The sequence below is a fragment of the Periophthalmus magnuspinnatus genome, chromosome 5 (assembly GCF_009829125.3).
Source record: "Periophthalmus magnuspinnatus isolate fPerMag1 chromosome 5, fPerMag1.2.pri, whole genome shotgun sequence".
In the NCBI taxonomy this organism is placed as follows: domain Eukaryota; kingdom Metazoa; phylum Chordata; class Actinopteri; order Gobiiformes; family Gobiidae; genus Periophthalmus; species Periophthalmus magnuspinnatus.
The window spans coordinates 17,149,298-17,161,707 of NC_047130.1; the positions used below are offsets into that span (position 1 = coordinate 17,149,298).

A 12,410-nucleotide genomic window follows, 5' to 3' on the forward strand; every position below is an offset into this window, starting at 1 on the left:
TAGTGGACTTAATATACACATTTTCACTAGTAAAGTACTAGGGATGAACCGATACTGGATATTGGTACAGATCCTGGATAATTTGATGATTCAGGTATCGGTTCAAAAACATCGGTTCAGCTGATATCCTTAGTATCAAGTATCGGCATCGGTATATTCTATATTTTTATGATAATTTAGCATCAAACTTTCTCAATCTACAATGACTCAATGAACCCAGACAGAATTACAGAAGAACGACTTGCTTTGATCACAGCTTTGCACACTTTCTGTATCGCTGTGTTGGCAAAATGTATAAGTGATTTCCAAAAAAAATTCCATATATAAGCTTTGAAACTAAGATATTAAAATCTTGTTTCATGTATGTGATGCCTTCAGTGTGTATGTGTCCAGACTTTGACCGGTGGTGTACGTGTATGTCTAATCTAATAATCCAGTTCAATGTTTTCAATGTTTTTAGATGTTGTACTTCCTCCAGTCTGGTATTATTTTAGAGTGTGTTTCTTACTCCAGGTTGTTTCGTATTACAGTGGTCCCTCATTTATCGCCGGGGTTATGTTCTAAAAATAACCCGCAATAGGTGAAATCTGCGAAGTTGTCAGCTTTATTTTTTACAATTATTCTATATGTTTTGCAGCTGTAAAACCCCTCACCACACACTTTATACACTTTTCTCACACAGGCATAAACATTTTCTCACATTTCTCTCTTGTTTAAACTCTCTCAAAGTTCAAACCTTCGTAGGCGCCTTTGTCGGTGCAGAACGTTTCATCGACAATGTAGGTTTTGTCAGGAAGAAAACTTACAAACATACAGCACTTCAGAGTCACACTGTGATCCAACATTTTTGTAAATTTGTCTGAACACATTCTGTACTGTACAGGAGACACTGCACAGAGGAGACTGATGGACAATGCTCTACAGTCCCTCAGCCAATCAGGACACAGAACACAATGCACGTTTATACACTGTAAAAAAGCATGTACAATTACAAGGACACAAAAGGTGAACCGCGACATAGTGAGGGCCAACTGTATTTCAGAGTGTGTTTCTTACTCCAGGTCGTATTCATGTAGGGTGTTTCTTCCTACAGTTTTGTATTGTTTCAGAGTGTTTCTTACTGCAGTTGGCGGGCTCATCGGAGCCGTCCACACAGTCATTGTCGCGGTCACAGACCCAGACTCGGGGGATGCAGCGTTTGGTGATGGAACACTGGAACTGGTTTGGAGCACACGTCACCTCCGCTGAAAAACAACATGTAAATAATGTAAACAAACACTGAGGAACAGAATTACTCCAGAGTGACTGAAACATACTGTGTACAAGTGTCTCAATAATTAACATGAATTTCAATACCATAATGATAATAAAGTGTAATTTTAAACATAAGATAAAAGTATTTTCTTTAATTACCATGTAGTCTATTACTATGGATGAAGGAAAGGTCAAAGGTCAGGTTTGTACTGTTTATGTGTTTTGTTCTGTTTTTAGAATTGATACTTGTTTAAATGAGTTTCAATACTAGCTGTAGTATTTCTGATACTGAGACAACTCCAAAGATCATACATATTATGCAGTAAAACGCAGGTCCAGCTATACACTGTTTATATATATGGACATAGCTAACCTGCTAGCCACCACATTCCAAAATGGGCCGTGAGCATGAGCGCGCTTCCGGCTCTATCGACTCTGGCTCCAATTCACTTTACATTGAAAAACTGTGTCCCCTCTCTCTGTAACTGCTGCTGTCAGACTCATCATTTTGGTCTTAAAATGTTTGTATTAACCCGCTCTACATCGTCCTGGGTTTTTATTTCACTATTGTGTCCATAAATCAAGATATGAACATTGACAACAGACAAATCAGATGCCTTCTTTTCCTGAGGTTGCTCGCAAATAAGTAACTTGGCTCCAAATTCACCCTATAACTGCTCTAGCCTCGATGAGCTTCATTTGACTGGAGCTGAACGCTGTGGGTGACGTCACACTCACTTAGTCCACGTCTTTATACAGTCTATGGGTTGGACGCGTTGTTTTCTAAGTAAAAGTTTGTGCAAAGCTGAAAATTGCAACACTAAAAATAGTTTACCGTAAATTTCGGACTACAGAGCGCACCTTGATATAAGCCGCACCAGCTAAATTTGAAGAGAAAATCAATTTTGTACATATATAAGCCGCACCTGAATAAAAGCCGCAGGTTTTCATATTGTAACATGAGATATTTACACAGAAAGACGCTGCACCGACACGCTTTTTTTTAAACTGTGCCTGAAAATTGGAACCAACACGACAACAACACGGGATGAACACATCTGCAGGTTTAGAAAATAAAGCTGCACCAACACGGAAAATCTGCTTTTATTTCCTCTGAAAACTTTTGTCGTCTTTTTACATTGACCAAGTTGGATTCATTGATGTCGAGCTTACGTGCAGTGGCTCTATTTCAGGGGTCGGCAACTCGCGGCTCCGGAGCCGTATGCGCCTCTTTCAGCCTCATACTGCGGCTCTGCGTGGCTTGGGAACTAACAGACACAGCTCACAGTCCTGCGTAAAGAGCCCTGATTTTCAGACGTTGTGCGCACAGGGGTCAGGAGCAACTTTGGCCCGTCCCTAATGACACACTAATAAGCTCGTCCGTAGATGTATCATGAAAATCCTGCTGGAAATCGCCACAGAAATCTATTTGATGTAGTAGCAAGTATATTATCTGCTCTTGTCTCCGCGGTGACGTATCACGTATAAAACATCAGACACGACGCACAAAAGTAGAGCCACAAGCGAGTGAAAATGAGCCAAAACAAAAGTCTTTGGAGATCTTTTTAACAAAGGGGAAAAGGACAACTGAGGAGCCAGAAGAGGAGACTACGACCTCCAAGAAAAAGAAAGATAAATTTAACAGACAATGCCTACTTAAAATCTGGGTTTGTCGCTGCAGGTGACTCTCACGCACAGAGTCCGCTCTGCGTAACATACGGGAAAAGCAAATAAGGCAATGAAACCTTCAAAACTGCTTTGGCACATGGAGAATAAGCACCTGGGATTAAACGATACGCTACGAGTTTTTTTGTTGTTGTTTTTTTAAAGAAACTGCGGAGTAGAGTAGACATAATCACATAATCAGCGCGATGCATGATGCAGCGGTTTGGTGAGTTGTATTTTTTTAATGCACTTAAGTTGTTTTTGCCATATTTATCTGCCACGTGTAGAAGGCTTGTCCGTGAAAGTAAAACCTACATTATTCCGTTACATTATTGTTATTATACAGTGTTATCTTCATTTTAGATGTCAAAAAGTATTTGCGGCTCCCAGTGTTTTATTTTATGTGGAAAGTGGGTCCAAATGGCTCTTTGCGTGTTAAAGGCCGACCCCTGCTCTGTTTCCTTTCTGTTTCTTTATCTTAAAAACTGCATCATATCCATTTCATGATGCGCAAAATGATCGTTCAAAATCAAAACTAGTGAATTCTTCAGAGCAGAATCTTTCCCCACGTCTGTCTCACTTTTACGTTTACAGCTAGAGAGCGCCCCCCAGGGTCCGTTATCCAGTAAAATTCCATATATAAGCCGCACTGCTGTAAAAGCCGCAGGGTTCAAAGCGTGGAAAAAAAGTAGCGGCTTATAATCCGAAATTTACGGTAGTTGCTTCTCACCTTACTCGTCTAAATGATGAACTCGTAGTTTTTTATTCTATTCTTAACGTGTTTGGCCGAGGGCTAACATGTGAGCAGGTGTGACAGGTGCAGGTGACGTCCCAGTGGAAGATTAATGGTTCTATAAAATGTCACAGCGATCATTTTTGTGCAGATTTTGTGGTTTTGGCTGAAGGTAAAGGTCAGGAGACTCTCAGGGCGATGGGGACGAGGTCTGAAATGATTTTAATAATAGCCTCATTTAGCGCTGCATTTTACATGTCACGGAGTTTGGACAAAAAGATGTCCTTAAAAATGGATTTGGATTCACCCTGATTTTCATAAATGTTGAACCTCATTGTTTCATGTTTGGGGATTTTAGGGGCTTTACTACAGAATATGAATGTGATGGTTAATATTCCAGCTACTGTCTAAAACACCACCTTTGTGATCAGACACAACTTTTAGATGAACAGAGAACAGTATAAAGTCAGTTTAGCTCATTTGCATTGACAGATATGATTAATATAATGTGATAAAAATCCTCATTAAATCCATTATTTTATTTAAAGAAATCAATATATATCATAATACTGGTATATTTGAAGAAACTTGCACAAACCTAAAATTATCATCTGGGTAAATCTGGCTAAAGGTAAGTATTTTGTTTGTCTAAAGAGTAGTACTAGTCAAAATTAGTGCCATTATTTGTGCAAATTAAAAAGTAAAAATCTCCCTCAAATTACAGAAAATGGGTATGGGAGCATGAAAACAGGAATTTATGTTTATTTATATTAAAGGTCATATATTACACAAAACTGACTCTTGTGAGCGTTTAGCCATGTTATAATGCTGTTACCTCCTCAAAAACAGACCTGGAGTTGTGTTTTGTTTCATTCACACATGTTTGAGTAACACTTTATTATTAGTCTATCTACATCTCCACAGCTCAAAATGCTCTGTTCCACCTCGTGATGTCATGAAGTGGTTAATAGTTAACTTTTACCTTTTGTTCTCTGTGAATTTCAGGGCTGAAATTATCCAGATGATTCTAGTGAAGGTGTGTGGAGTTTAAAAACACAGTGGAGCACTTCCTGTATCACCACATGACATCACAAGGTGGAACAGAGTGTTTTCAGTTTCAGAGAAAAACTCAGCCTAAATATGCAGGATTTGTGTGTTAAACATGTGTGAATGAAACAAAACACAACTTCAGGTCTGTTTGTGATGAGGAAACAACATTAGAACAGATCAGAAAACAGAGTAATATGGGCCTTTAAGATTATTTCTTATGAAAATACATTGCGGCCAGTAGGGGGAGCATTACATCATCCCTGTGCTGTGTTCTGTACTCACGACAGTCCTTCTCGTCCTCTCCGTCTCCGCAGTTGTCTTGTCCGTTACAACGGAATATTCCCGGGATACAGCGGCTCGGATGGGTGCATTTGAACTGACTGGGCAGGCACACATGGATATCTGCAAATGGACAGGAAAAATATTAGACTTGAAATGGAAACTTTATGAAAAAATAAGTATTAAAATGTGGGAGAATCTTGCATCAAAATGTTAATGGTCATAGTTAACAACTTTCAATGGCTGCTGTTAGTTAGGTAAAGATACCGGAGCAAAAAATACTCAAGCAAAATTATCACCTGAAAATTTTAAGTAAAAGTATTAAAATACCTGTTTAAAAATGTACATTAAGAGTAAAAAGTAAAAGTATTTCACACATATTTTGAGATCTAATAAAGCTTCGTAAAAGTATTTCACACACATTTTGAGATCTAATAAAGCTTCGAATGTGGTGATTTTGATAAAGATTTGTGCTGAATTTTGATTAACTGGAAGAATTTAATCTATCTGTGTTTTTTAAGGCTAGAATGAAAACCCACCTGTTCCCCCTGGCATTTAATACACACTATTCCCCCTGGCATTTAATACACACTATTCCCCCTGGCATTTAATACACACTATTCCCCCTGGCATTTAATACACACTATTCCCCCTGGCATTTAATACACACTATTCCCCCTGGCATTTAATACACACTATTTTCCTTGGTATTTAATACACACTATTCCCCCTGGCATTTAATACACACTATTCCCCCTGGCATTTAATACACACTATTTTCCTTGGTATTTAATACACACTATTCCCCCTGATATTTAATACACACTATTCCCCCTGGCATTTAATACACACTATTCCCCCTGGCATTTAATACACACTATTCCCCCTGGCATTTAATACACACTATTTTCCTTGGTATTTAATACACACTATTCCCTCTGGCATTTAATACACACTATTCCCCCTGGCATTTAATACACACTATTCCCCCTGGCATTTAATACACACTATTTTCCTTGGTATTTAATACACACTATTCCCCCTGATATTTAATACACACTATTCCCCCTGGCATTTAATACACACTATTTTCCTTGGTATTTAATACACACTATTCCCCCTGGCATTTAATACACACTATTCCCCCTGGCATTTAATACACACTATTCCCCCTGGCATTTAATACAAGCTAGACACTATATCTTGGTGTTTTAATGTTCTTTTTCTATGCATCTTATTATCTGTATATAAGTTGGGGTTTTTTGTTTTGTTTTCTGTTTTACTTTCATGTGAAGCACTTGAAGCTGAAGTTGTTTTAAATTTGCTTTATAAATAAACTTCCAATTAAAGTCTAACCAAGATATCGGCTTAACCGTTACCATGGAGCCCAGGTCCAGCAAAACATCCTGGATGAGCACCGGTGCATTTCTAATCAATCCAAATTTGATTTTAAAATTGTTAAGTAGCTGTTCGGATTCAAGTGTTTTCTCAAATTTGAATGTCTCTGGATTGATTTAAAACTCTGCTCCATGAACTGAATCCTCATTTTAAAACATAAAATCACAAATTGTACCACATTTTCAGCCAAAACCGTGCAGCTCTGATGTTAAAAATGTGCATGTGTGTATCTCGTCATACCGCAGTTGGCTTCATCTGAGTTGTCCTGACAGTCGTTATCACCATCGCAGATATAAGCAGGGTTTGTGCAGATCCCTGTCCCACACTGGAACTGCCCTGGTCTGCACTTAAACTCAGCTAAAAACACAAGACAATGCCATAGATTGAGCTCATTTGACATCATTAAATCATAACGTTTACATAGTTTGAAACTGAGCTGGAGGACGGGTCAGAATACTTTGGTAATATGGAGTTTTATTGTGGAAATGCAGATGTTTTGACCTGGTTTATGGTTAATATCCATCTATAATTACTGGGCCTATCCACATGAAACAAAAACTGGCACATAGTCAGTGTAAATAAACAAAAGTTAAACTATTTTTTCACAATAGCTTCAGAAAATGGTGCCATTGTTCAACCCCAAAGACGTGATCCCTGAGTTGTGAAGCCAATCTTTAACAAAAACATTTCTGGATTTTTAGTTTGGTCATTTATTTCTAAAGTACCGGTAATACATCTTTTCTAAGCCCCTGACATCAAATTCTATATTAAGATTAAAACTGCTAGAAAAATCCTGACTGATTTTGTGTGTAATAGTTGTGTCGACTCACGGCAGTCTGCAGGTTCATCTGATCTGTCTCCACAGTCGTCTTCAGTGTCACATTTCCACCAGAAGGGGATGCACTTGTCATTTTTACACACAAACTGCAAGAAAGAGAGACGCCAGCATTACACTTTCAATTTTTTTTACTATTAAAACTGAAAAATGGAAACTGAATCCTGAGTTCAAATCCCAATTGCAAATCAAATCAATACTTGTCAAGGAAAAAGAATCTCAATTTTTTTCTATTTCACAAATATTTGCTTTATTTTAAATGGATTTTGGTTTACGGGACACCTGGATAATGAGTGTTTTGCCTGCATCTCTTTCACGGTGGGCCCAGACAGCCATTATGTTGGGAAGGAAATGATTGGTAAGTGAGTGGAAAGCCCCTTCAGTCCCATCTTTTCCTCATTGGTGTACTTCTCTTGGTCAGCTAGCATCTCTAGAGGGATTATTTTACAGACTTTTGAATAGAGCAGATGATTATAACAGCAAGTGGCCGCCTTACTGGTCATATGTTCAATCAACGGCGTCTCCAGCTCAAGGAACCTCGGTATCTCTGGTGTTTAAATGCACTTGTAACACTGGTTTTACATTTGTGTTAGAAATGTAAGTTTATGTACAGTATTTACACCTGCTCCACATCATGATACTCATCTGTGATCTGAGTCTGACCTGATGTGGAACTGCTGTATTTTGTTTATTTGGAAATAAAAAGTTCAAGTAATTTTGGTTTACTCATACTGGGTCAGAGTACAGCTGCTACACTCAGTCACGGGATGCACCGATGCGACACTGGTTTTGGATATCGAAGCCAGTTTGGACAATAAACTGTGTGATTAGATGATTTTCTGACCACTGTTGTGCCAAAACACCTCGTAATTCTGCTGATAAGAAAAATCTAGCCTCGTACTTTAACTTGTCCTGAGGTTTTTACCCGACGGACTCCAAACTGAGGCAGCATCATCAGGACTTATCTGGGATCAAAAGTTGTTAAAAGAATTTACTTAAGCCTCAGTGTGTGGTCATAATGAGCCTTTAAAGAAGCAGACATTTTGAAAGTATATAAATCCCTGTAACCTTTTCAAACATCATTTAATCTAGATGGACCCTATGTGGTGTTTGTGTATTTCATCAATCTGGACATAACGAGGTGTGAAGTTGACTTTTTTTTTGTTTGTTAGTGGCTCTCCAGCGCCCCCTGCAAACTTAACATGAGACAGAAACCTTTATCTACAATGTCACAATGGAAATATTGAATCACGTCAGGCCAGGGTTGGCAGCCTAAATATGAAGGGTTTGTGTGTTAAACATGTGTGAATGAAACAAAACACAACTGCAGGTCTGTTTATGATGAGGAAACAAGATTAGAACATAGATCAGAAAACAGCGAGTGTGGAACTTTTTGTAACACAATGATACAGTACAAATTGGTAGTAGAGATTGGAAGAAAGTTTATAAGGAAAAGTGAGGGTTCTGTACTAACCTGACTCGCCGTGCAGTTGGAGAGACACTGTTTGTTGTCTGCAGCCAGGTAGAAGTTGGTGGGACAGGCGCATTTGAACCCCCCTCCAGGAGACAGCAGGCACAGGTTACTGCAGCCACCATTGTTGATCTGGCATGGGTGTCCCTCCACTGCAAAACACACAATATCAGTCAGGAAATGTAATTATGGTTTGAGCACAGGGCAGAGCTGACAGGCTGGAAACGAGTAACAGATCTGGGGTTTCAAAATGTGGAGACCCTCGAAGGTGTTCAGGTGGTGGTCATTTTTGAGTGATTTTGGCTAGTTCTTGGGCAATTTCACAAAAGTAGCTAACTCCAAGTCAGCCTTATTTAAAGCTCCACTGTGTATTTTTTGCCCCTGCCTCCCCAAAAATGGACAAAAAATAAAAGCATGATTTTTCACTTTGTCTTTGGGGCTGCATTTGCACTGGTTTTGTCTTAAAGGTACACTGTGTAACTTTCTAGAGGCACCATGTCACCTTCCATGGAAAAAGAAACTATACTTTGGAACATTCTCCACGGAGATAGACAGGTTTAATGCTGTACTATGGAGTATTATAGCCATCCTCCAGTCCAAGAGTCACGTCTGTGGAGAAGCAAGCCTGCTCAGAGTAAGTTTTTCTTTCATCTTTTTTTGGTGACAAAGTTACTCACTGTGACTTTAAGTTATACATAACTAAGTCCTGATTTAGTTTTGGTTTAGCCCCAAATGTTTCTAGTATTTTCCCAAATCTATCATATATTAAAGTAAGTCCATATTTTTGAGTTAGTCCTGGATTAGTTTAAATAAAGCCTTGTTAACCGTATAAAGTGGACGATCAGGAGCCTGAACATTCTCGTGTCTGTTCGTTGTGTTTTTTGCGCTGTACCTTCAGGCTGTCTGCTGGCGTGGTAGATGTGGATGTCCATGGGTCTGTGGAGAGTACTGATCAACATGGTTTTGTTGATGCCTTGGGTTTTATGGGCTCTGCTGATGGACTTTGTCTCCCAGTCGGTCCAGTAGATGAACTCTTCAAACAGGGTCATGGCAAAGATGTGAGGGATGTCCTGAGTCAGAACTGAAAGAGGGCAGGCACAAAAAGCACTTATATTGAGTTAAAACTAAAAAAAACTAAGTCTATTTAGGAGATTTAGGTGATTTTTATTTTATTTCTAAGACAAACTCTATAGATTCATAGGGGGAAATTACTTGAGCAGAGTAACTAAAAATGACAATTTAACACCAGGTAATTTGTCATTTGTGAAATAAACATGTCTAAAATATTTATGTAAAATTGTTTCAAAAATCTATCTAATTTTATACATGTATAATAATAATAATAATAATAATAATAATAATAATAATAATAATAATAATAATAATAATAATAATAATAATAATAATAATAATAATAATAATAATAATGTATTCATCTTATAGAGCTCTTTTCCAGATCAAGTTGTTTTAAAAATGTGTGATCGGCCCCTCCAATCATCATCAACACTCACCACTCATTCAAACTACGCAATGTGAGTGAAGTGTCTTGCCTAAGGACATAACAACAGTTTTGCCTCTGGTGCCCTGTCATTGCAGTTCAGAATTTCTGTTTCTATTAGTGGGGTCTGTTGTCCCGGGGTTTAGGGGCCCAGAATTGGACTCTCAAATTTCAAAATCATCCCGTGTCTACCTGTGAATGTGACTTTTTTAGTATTGCTACCTCCTCAAATGAGTACGCAGTTTTGATACTAGTTTTAGTATCAACATCTCAACTTGCTGTACCTATGTGTCTGTTGGTGCCGTCCAGGCTGGCGAAGGCGATGTAATCCTCCCTGGCATCGGCCCAGTAAATGCGATCGTTGATAAAGTCCAGAGTGAGACCGTTGGGCCATGTGATTTTGTCCTCTATGATGACGCTCCTGTTACTCCCGTCCATCCCGATCCTGCCGATGTGAGGACTGTCCCCCCAGTCCGACCAGTACAGGTACCTGAGAGACAGAGAGAATTACAACTACTATTAGACATACTGTAAAGTGGAGCGGATTATACCTGCCTAACCTCAAACTAGTCAATATAATTATGCAAAGTTGTATTTCAGTGTGCAAAATTGTGAGACTGTTGCACAAAGCTCCGACCTTTCGCATTTGAAGGTGCAAGTATGGAAGATGGGAGGAGGAAAGAGTGTGTGTGTGTGTGGAGCTGTGGCATTTCTTATTACTTTGGTATATAACTATTTCAGAATATGAGCATTTACATTTTTTGTCACACTCCACCCCTAGCACACCTGCACTTGGTTGATTCATACAAAATAAACGATCTTCCTCTTGCTAACAGTATAATTTTATAAGTGCATACCCATATCTGACGTCCACAGCGATGGCCCGAGGCTCCCTCAGGCCTGAGTTGACCAGCACGGTTCTGTAAGCTCCGTTCAGTTTGGACACTTCGATAGTGTCTCTGCCTTTGTCGCACCAGTACAGGTTTCCTCCAACCCAGTCCACTGCCAGACCATCGGGGTTACTCAGGGACGTCCGGTGTAAGACCTGAGAAATCATACTTATCAATATCACACGGTGTGGATAATATATAGTTTTATGTTTTCTTTCTTGTTATTCATGGATTAAAGCTTCCTGTTTATAGGCGCCATTTTGAGTACTTTCACCATTTACTCTTTGGGTTTCTCAGGGTGGTCCTGTGTTAAGACCTGATAAATACTACTTATCAATATCACATGGTTTGGACAGTACAAAGTTTTATGTTTTTTTTTCCCCGTTATTAATGGGTTTATAGCTTTTTAGATAGTTTATAGGCGCCATTTTTAAGACTTTCATCATTCACTGTCTGGGTTACTCAGGGACGTCCAGTGTAAGACCCGATAAAGCAATATAATCAATATCACACAAGTTAGGATAATGGAAAGTTAAATATTTTCTTTCTTGTTATTCATGGATTATAGCTTCCTATTTATAGCCGCCATTTTGAGGACTTTTCGCCATTTAAAAGTGAATTGCAATGACAGTGCTGGTTTTTCATCACTCTGAAACCTATAAATACCACACCTTGGGACAATCAAATGAGAGAAACTGTTTTTTTGTTTTTTTTTAAACTAAATATTATGCAAAAAATAAATAAAATAAATGTAAACATAGCTGTAAATAAAGTATCGGTAAGTAAAATAGTAAGTAAAATAAAGTATGTTTCTTTGGTATAAAAAAAAAAAAAAAAAACAGTAAAAAATATCTCAGAATAATAAGACTAAAGGCAGAATTAATTTTAATATAATAAAAATACACATATTAAACTATATGAATGTAAAGTTGAAATGAAGTAAACTTGGATACCACAGAATCTCCGAGGAACTTTAATTAGCAAACTTAAGCAGATGGTTTATGACTTAACCAGATGCGAAATTGCCAAACAACTCTCACCAGCTGCCTTCACAGACTTTAATTAGATTTTATTTCTTTTTTACCGAGTTGTCACAGAACACACCTGCACGTCGCTGCCGTTCATGTACATTCTCCGGATCATACTGCCCTGAGTGGTCACGTCGGTCCAATAGATCATCTGCTGTCTGTAGTCGAAGTCCAGAGCCACGGCGTTGTTCAGTCCCTACAAAAACACAGAAATACATCAGGAGTCAGGCAGTGTTTAAAGAGGAGGTATTTACTTCTATGGGGTATTAAAGAGGGGGTATGTTGTTAGCTCCTCAAAAACAGACCTGG

At 38.5% G+C, this 12,410-nt stretch overlaps 1 protein-coding gene across 4 annotated transcripts in view; it reads right to left on the bottom strand.

The window, feature by feature from the left end:
- Nucleotides 1-12,410, bottom strand: part of LOC117371683 (low-density lipoprotein receptor-related protein 1-like) — a 258,778-nt gene that overhangs the window by 23,939 nt on the left and 222,429 nt on the right. For all 4 annotated transcript variants that reach the window (XM_055222032.1, XM_033967384.2, XM_055222034.1 and 1 more), the window contains 9 exons: nt 12,178-12,297; nt 11,041-11,228; nt 10,468-10,673; nt 9,578-9,766; nt 8,689-8,837; nt 7,210-7,303; nt 6,620-6,736; nt 4,985-5,104; nt 1,122-1,244 (listed from right to left, as the gene is read on the bottom strand). In XM_055222032.1, the coding sequence (XP_055078007.1) occupies nt 1,122-1,244; nt 4,985-5,104; nt 6,620-6,736; nt 7,210-7,303; nt 8,689-8,837; nt 9,578-9,766; nt 10,468-10,673; nt 11,041-11,228; nt 12,178-12,297 (1,306 nt within the window). The remainder of the gene's footprint in view (nt 1-1,121; nt 1,245-4,984; nt 5,105-6,619; nt 6,737-7,209; nt 7,304-8,688; nt 8,838-9,577; nt 9,767-10,467; nt 10,674-11,040; nt 11,229-12,177; nt 12,298-12,410) is intronic.